This window comes from Nanorana parkeri, unplaced genomic scaffold (genome assembly GCF_000935625.1).
Source record: "Nanorana parkeri isolate BGI_ZX_2015 unplaced genomic scaffold, ASM93562v1 scaffold438, whole genome shotgun sequence".
Classification (NCBI taxonomy): Eukaryota; Metazoa; Chordata; class Amphibia; order Anura; family Dicroglossidae; genus Nanorana; species Nanorana parkeri.
The window spans coordinates 644,092-651,353 of record NW_017306706.1 but is presented as its reverse complement, the minus strand read 5'-3'; the positions used below and the strand labels follow the sequence as shown (position 1 = coordinate 651,353).

Here is a 7,262-nt window from a genome sequence, read left to right as displayed (position 1 = left end):
TTTCAGAGCAGTAAGAGTTCAGAAGGCAATTCTGGGAGATGTGTTGCCCCATAAAAAGGAACTGAAGGAGGAACAAACGCAACAGAAAAATGCTCTATGTATCTGAATTAGCAGAAATACAATATCCTGAAAGCAATATTCATATTTAAAATTTCAGCCCTCCCAGACCACAAAGTATTTAGTTTATGCTATTGTGAGAGATCTTTTATTGCTTGGAGTAAAGGGATGGAATTCAGTCGGTAGGTATCGACAATCCTGGCTTGGAGTTGTATGCCTAAATATTTATTAGCTGACAACTGCCATGCATGATAATCTTTTTACAATGGTCCACGACCTCAAACAGAAGTGAAATATTGAGCGCAAATGATTTGGCAAAGTTGATTTTGAAGTTTGAAATTGAGCTAAGGCAGACATTAAGGCGGGGAGGGTTTGGACTGGGCAGGAGAGGATAAGCAAACAAGTGTCCGCAAATACAGCCACTTTGTATTCAGGGTTCCCCACCAGTAGACCACTAATGCAGTGTGTTCCCTAATGAGTCACAAAAATGGTTCCAAAGATAAAACAAAAATTAGGGGAAAAAGGGGACACCCCTGTCTGGTACTGTTGCATATGCAGAAGGCATTCAACAGGTATCTGTTAACTTGCACACTAGCCCAGGGTTTAAGATACAAAGCAAGAATCTTGGCTACCATTTGAGATTCAAGGCCCAGGTGATGAAGGACCACCTCCATATAATGCCAGGCTACTCTGTTGAATGCCATTTCTGCATCTGTGTACAAGAAGAAGCATTCTTTATTGGACCTGGAAGCCCAGTAAGCTAAATTGAGTGCTTTTGTTGTGTTGTCCCCAGTCCCCCTCTTGGTACAAATCAACCAAAGAGTCCACCAAAAGGAGTAGACGATTAGCCAAGATCTTGGCGTATAACTTCAGGTCTATGTTTAACAATAAAATGGGTCTGTAATTGCAGCAATAAGCACTGTCCTTCCCTTCTAGGTGTCTACTATATGAGCCTCCAAAAGCTGTTAGGAGGTAGGTAGTGGGGTGTCAGCCAGAGAGTTAAATGTGGACAGAAATTTGGGAGAAAGAGTGGACAAGAATGACTTTCAAGAGACTGCGCCTGTTTGGAGGAGATAGGCGAGTGGCTGTAGGTTGTAAAAAGGAGCTAATTTGCAAATTGCTGGCTAAACGGGACTGTGATAGGGAAGAGTATAGTTGTTCATAATTTGAGCAAAATTTAGCAGCTATGTCTTCCATCTTATAATAAAGAGCACCCTGGTAGTAACAGATTCATTCTACTGTGCTGGTAATCTTCTTCGCTTTAAGCACCCTAGCTAGAAATGTTGCCATGTTCATAGAAAATCTTGTAAGAAAGAGTAAATGCTCTCTTAGTATGAATATCTACAAGCTCTTTCAATTGGTTGTGTAAAGAAGTCAAGTCTGTGAGTTCGCTATCGGCTAGAGACTTTTAATGTGTCTGCTCTAGAGTTCTAATCTGGGCCTCTAGATCCGCTACACTCTGTTGGTGAACTTTCTTTAGTTGAGTTTTCCAAGCATAAGGTCCATGGACTACACATTTGTGTGCCTCCCAAAGCGTTAGTGGGTAACACATCTGGGGTGGAATTCTCACAAAAGTAGTTTGCAATAGTAGATAAAATGGAAGAGACCACAGCTGAGTCACTCAGCAGAGAGTGAAATTTAGTTTTCAAGGTCTGCTTAGGAGATAGAGAAAGTAATCGGAGCATGATCCAAAATGAGCATTGGCTCAATAGAAGCTGCAAGAGATCTTTTTGAGAAATAAAGTAATCCAGCCTCAAATATTTCTTACAAGGGGCTGAGAAAACGGTGTAATCCTTAGTGGAAGGATGTAGGGCTCTCCACGTATTATGTAGGTCAAGGGATGACAAGCTCCTTAAAGCTGAGAGAATGGAAAGTTAAGGAGGAGGATCCCGTGGAAGAATCTAAAGTTGGATGAAGAGGAATATTAAATTTGCTGCCGAGGACCAGAAGGCCAGAAGAAAATTACTGTAGCAGGTTAACCACTTTGGATATAAAGGAAGATTTCTGCTTGTTGGAACAGTAAATATTAGCCAAAGCAATTGGAGTTTGGTGAATTCTTTCAGGAAAATGTATCTTCCCTCTGGGTCTTTAAGTTTGTATTCTAGAGCAAAATGAACATGGCGATAAAAAAGAATAGAGATTCTTTAGCTTTCCTTTAGCTTTCTGGATTGGACTAGTAGAGTTATATGCAACAGGGTATCTGTGATTACAGATTTTTTGTATGGCCTTTTGTTTGAAATGTGTTTCCTGACCAAAAACTATGTGAGCCCTACACTGGTGAGCCTGATGTAAGAGGCGGGATATTCTCTGGAATATTCAGACCCTGCACATTGAGAAGCAGGAATTTCCATATTGAAGATGAGAAAACATGTGGAACTGAGTCCCGTGGAGCCATGACAGATAGAGGAGAAAGAAAGGGAAAAAAGGGGGTGCTAAAGGGAGGAGAAAGGAAGAAGGAAAGGGAGAAACGTAAAGGGAAATAGGGAAGCGAAAGGTGTGGGTGGGGGAGAGGTGAGGGTTACTCTGAGAAGTACAGGTGGAAGGGAAGAAAGATCTGGAAAAGATCCCTAGCATCAAAAAACTAGGGACCACAAGCTCAAGACAAACTACATCTGCGTGGCTAGGTTAGGTTTCCTTGCCACGTGGGGGGATAGTCAAGAAAGAACAAAGGGGTCAAGACCAAAAAAGAAATCTGGGTTAGCGGGCCCAGCTATTAACGGAGGTAGGGAAACTGGATTATGAACAGCTAATAAAGCGCAAAACTCCCCAAACAGGTTTTAAAATGGGAGAGAAGGCATAAACAAGGGAGTCAGTAAACAGTAAAAACAAACTGTCATGGGAAAGCTAGCATAACGAGCAGTATCCAACACACAGCTAAAGCCACCGTAGTTGTGGGATTTCAGAGAGAACACGTCATGTCAAATGAAAGAATCACTGGCATTTCACACCAAACCACCAACACCGGGTAACACTCACAGCCGCACATACAATGCCACAGTGCAAAAAGCAAGAAACCCGCCAAAACCGTGCATGGGTATCCACAAAGATTACGCAACCATCAAGGTAACATGACATCCTATAAACAGAGACATTAGACACCATCAGTTAAAAGGCTATCCCACTGCGCATAGAACACAGGCTCTGGGACCCTGTAGCACAAATATAGTGTCACAGGAGCAGAAGGAATACATATAGTGCAATAAAAAAAACTTAATCGAGGGCCCCAAGTGTAAGCAACTGGCATCCGCCCCCGAGCAAGCAGGGAGGGTGACGCACAAGACCGACAGCCAGTAGCACCACATCATGACCAAAATGTATAGGAAACACTTAAACAAACTGGAATAAACAGGCATTGCAGCATGAGAATAGATAACAGTAGTGGCTATAAATGTGAACAACAAATGCCTGCGATGCAACAACCAGCTACTAACACTGTAAGCACTCAAAAGTCTCAAAGCCCCTGTTAACTGTTAGCAGAGGGGTACAAACATAGCATTGCTTAGTAGAGATTGAGACGGGCCACACTGGAGCAAAATACTGAGGCAGCAAAGTCTCTGAGATAACATTGAAGTGTAAACCAGTAAGTGTAAGTGTAAATAGGTTGGACCTGATGGACATATGACTTTATTCAACCTCAAATACTATGTACGTCCAGCCAACATGACCATGTAAAGGGAGTGGCAGTCCGTGTGTCAAAAAGCAGGGGCAGCACAGCCAATAAAGTTATATCTTGTTAAGCAGCAAAGATAGAAACAACAAAGCCTGAAGGAGATGAGTTCAGGGCTTGCAAACCACTAAGACAGAAAACAAACCGACAAAATCCTCGGTAATGAAATGGCACAAAACATTCCCGGTAGACTTTTATGAGAAAATGCTCCAAGGCTATCAGAATGTCAGACATTGCACAACAAATGAGCTCTGGAGAGAGACACGATTTCACATCCTGCATAAAGCATACTATGGCTTTGACTTCTTTCTTAAAATCAAGGCTCTAACCCCTTACTTACAAGCATGCCCAAAATGTGGTCTCTCGGGTGCTGATCTGATCCATTGCCTATGGCATTGTACAGTTATATCTGCTTACTGGACGGAGATTGTCACCCTACTGACTAACATCATGGGGATACCAATACCACAGGAACCTTGGTTGTGCTTATTTAGTTACTGGGACTCACCTCCCACCCTCAAGATGAGCAATATGATGTGGTTTTTATTAGCTAGAAGACTACTGATGACATTTTGGTTGAATCCTTGCCCACCTCCCTAGAAACTATTTGTGGAATCGGTCACCACTTAAATGTGGCAAGAACGCCTAGAGTCCATCATGGACATGGACCAGTCCACAAATTTTTTTTTCAATCAATGGATTCCCTTTCTCCTCTATCACCTACAGGATGTGGAATTGATGGAAGTTGTTTGCCCCTTTAGATACTCTACTTGGTATCTGCAAGGGGAACTACAAGGATCGTTAGGGAGATTTGCCCTTACAGAGTAACTGACCGTGTCACCAAGGGAGATGGGCTGGAAACAAGGGAGATATCCCATTGATCAATTTTTATTGCATGATACCATCAGGGTTATTCACTAAAGGGTGAAGATTTTGGAGAAGGCAGGAGAAGGGAACAATCTAGGGAAACATACCTGTACAGGAAAGTCAGCCGAATTGGAGAACTTTTCCAAGTCAGCTATTTTGGCCTAGATTGTTCCATTCTCCTGCCTTCTACAAACTCTTCAACCTTTTGTGAATAACCCTGCACATGTCTATGATTTGGCGCTAAGCCCATTGAGGTATCTGGATGAGGATGTGGTGGAGAGGACACGGGGAAGAGACTGCGAGACTAATGGATGGGTTCTGCGAGAGTGTGCTGCAAAGGCTGGTGAGTTTTGACTGCAACTTAGATAATATGATAATATTTGGGTTATGTTTTCAATATGTTAAAGAGAAAGTTCTTTATTTTTTTTGATTATCTCTTTTTGATCTGACTTAACATGCAGAAAAAAATGCGATTTGATGTCCATTGCTGGGAGGATAAAAGGAGTCGGCCGCAGTCAATAGGGGGACGTGGAAGACGATCGAATTACAAACGACTGGCAGAATCCTTCTACGTTCCCCTATTACCTTGTGGACAACTAGATCAGTATATAGTGACTCCCTTAAAATCGAATATTGTGATGGGACTCTCGATATTGGGTCGTCCCTTTTAAATCCTCACATTTATATATTTATATGTCTATGTACAAGACCAAGATATTGTGCATACTGTCATGTTATTCCGCATGTTGTACTTCTTGATGAATGTGGTCCACCCGCGACTTGGTTAACAAAACACGAGAAACAAAAACAAAAAAAAGAGAACAAATGCGTGTACTGTACTGTATTCTTAAGGTCACATGGTGACCTTGTTTAAGCCTAAATAAACTATTTTGGAAAAAAAAAGACAGAAAACACAATAAACACAGGGGCACTGCATACTTATGTATATATATATAAAACAAGAAGGGTTGACCTCACTGAGCAGGCCTCTCCAGTACCGTCTTCTCCTCCTTTTTGGAGGTGCCAAGTTGGGAAGATGGAGAGGGCTGCAATGACTCTGGATCTAAAGCTCGGCAGGATCGCTGACTTCTAGAAAGATTAGCCCCAACCAAAGGTATCTACAGTCCCGGTTCCGGGACATCCGACCACCCATCTGTTAGTTAAAATGCAGCATACCAATCTAGCAATGAGAGCAGACACAGATGAAGGACATCACAGAAATCTTGGTCAGCAGGTATTCTCAAGAGCGCTGTGTGCCCCGATCTGGAGGTTGAGAGGCCAAAAAAGAATCGCCTTCGGTATGTTGTGCTGGTGGAGTTCAGCCAGGAGAGGGTGCAGATCCCTGCGATTTTGTAGCATGATAGAGGAGAGGTCTTGGAAGATCTGTATCATTTCATAATTGTAAGTGATTGACTCCCATCTCCTAGAGTTTTGTAAGATTTCCTATTTAAGCTGACAGCTGACAAAAAAAGCACATAACATCTCTTGGTGGGTCTGAGTCTTGGCCACGCACACATAGTGCCCTATGTGCTCTTTCCAATTTGATCAGGGATTTGGGGGGTCTGGAAAGAATATCATTAATGATTGCTTGTGAGCCTGGTGCCTGTTTCCACGGATTCTGGGAACCCCAAATCGACCACGACAACGATTATCCAGAACCTTAACATGCCTCTGTAGCGCAATCAGGTGTTGCTTATGTGAGGCCACCAGCTGCTTGGTGGACTGCAACATGTCGTCTCTGCGTAAAGCAGCTTGCTCTAATACTGCAAGGTGGGCAGTCACATCTCTGATGGAGATCTGCTACAGCTGTGGAAAGCACATTTTTAATCTCAGCTACCATAGAGATCAGGTCTGCACATTAAGGCAGCTGGCTGATGTAAGATGGCACCTGATCTAATGCATGATTGTCTGGCCCGTTGGGCTCCGAATCCTTGCGGTCAGAAAGCGGGGAGCTCCTGGGTGTCTACGACCTTTGAGATTGGAACATAGCAGGAATTGAGAGGGTGGATTGTGAGGTCAGGGTTTTAACTGCTGCAGTCTGGCATCCAATTTTGGCCATCTCATGCTGGTGAAAAGGCTAAAGTCTGCCCAGTTTGGCAGGAGCTCACTTAACATGCGGTCATCTTCCTTTAGCGCCAAGCCACACCCCTGATTTTTTTGCTTTGTGTGTCTGCTCCAGCAAATACTCTACACATAGTTCTTAAAGTGCTCCCTCTTGGTATGGTGCCGAATGACCACCTAAACAGTGTGGAAGAGTCTGGAAGTACAGTTTTATTGACCGCTTAAAAACAGTGTGGAAGACTAACAATTTCAATCTCAAAATCTGGTCCTTGGTGTATAGTGAGGAAAAAATAAGTTGGGTTACAGTTACTTAGTCTTTAGAAGAACACTAGGAGAGAAGGTTTAGAGGTGCAGGATACCACCCACCAAAAAAAGGACAGGTACTCTAAAGTAACAATACCGTGTTTCCCCGAAAGTAAGACCTACCCCGAAAGTAAGACCTAGCGCTATCTTCAGGGATTTCTGTAATATAAGACCTACCCCGAAAATAAGACCTAGTTTGGTGGTAGGTCTTATATTACAGAAATCCGCTAGGTCTTACTTTCGGGGTAGCTGCATATAAACTGAATTTTAAATGTAAAGACCGGCCGCAGCTCCCACCCCGCCCACA

At 43.1% G+C, this 7,262-nt stretch overlaps 1 protein-coding gene across 1 annotated transcript in view; it reads left to right on the top strand.

Moving 5' to 3' along the window:
• The first annotated feature begins 1,096 nt into the window (after positions 1-1,096).
• Positions 1,097-7,262, top strand: part of LOC108790015 (beta-1,3-galactosyltransferase 2-like) — a 96,349-nt gene continuing 90,183 nt past the window's right edge. Inside the window, exons 1-2 of the mRNA XM_018560181.1 lie at positions 1,097-1,134; positions 4,837-4,934. Coding sequence (XP_018415683.1) covers positions 1,097-1,134; positions 4,837-4,934 — 136 coding nt within the window. The remainder of the gene's footprint in view (positions 1,135-4,836; positions 4,935-7,262) is intronic.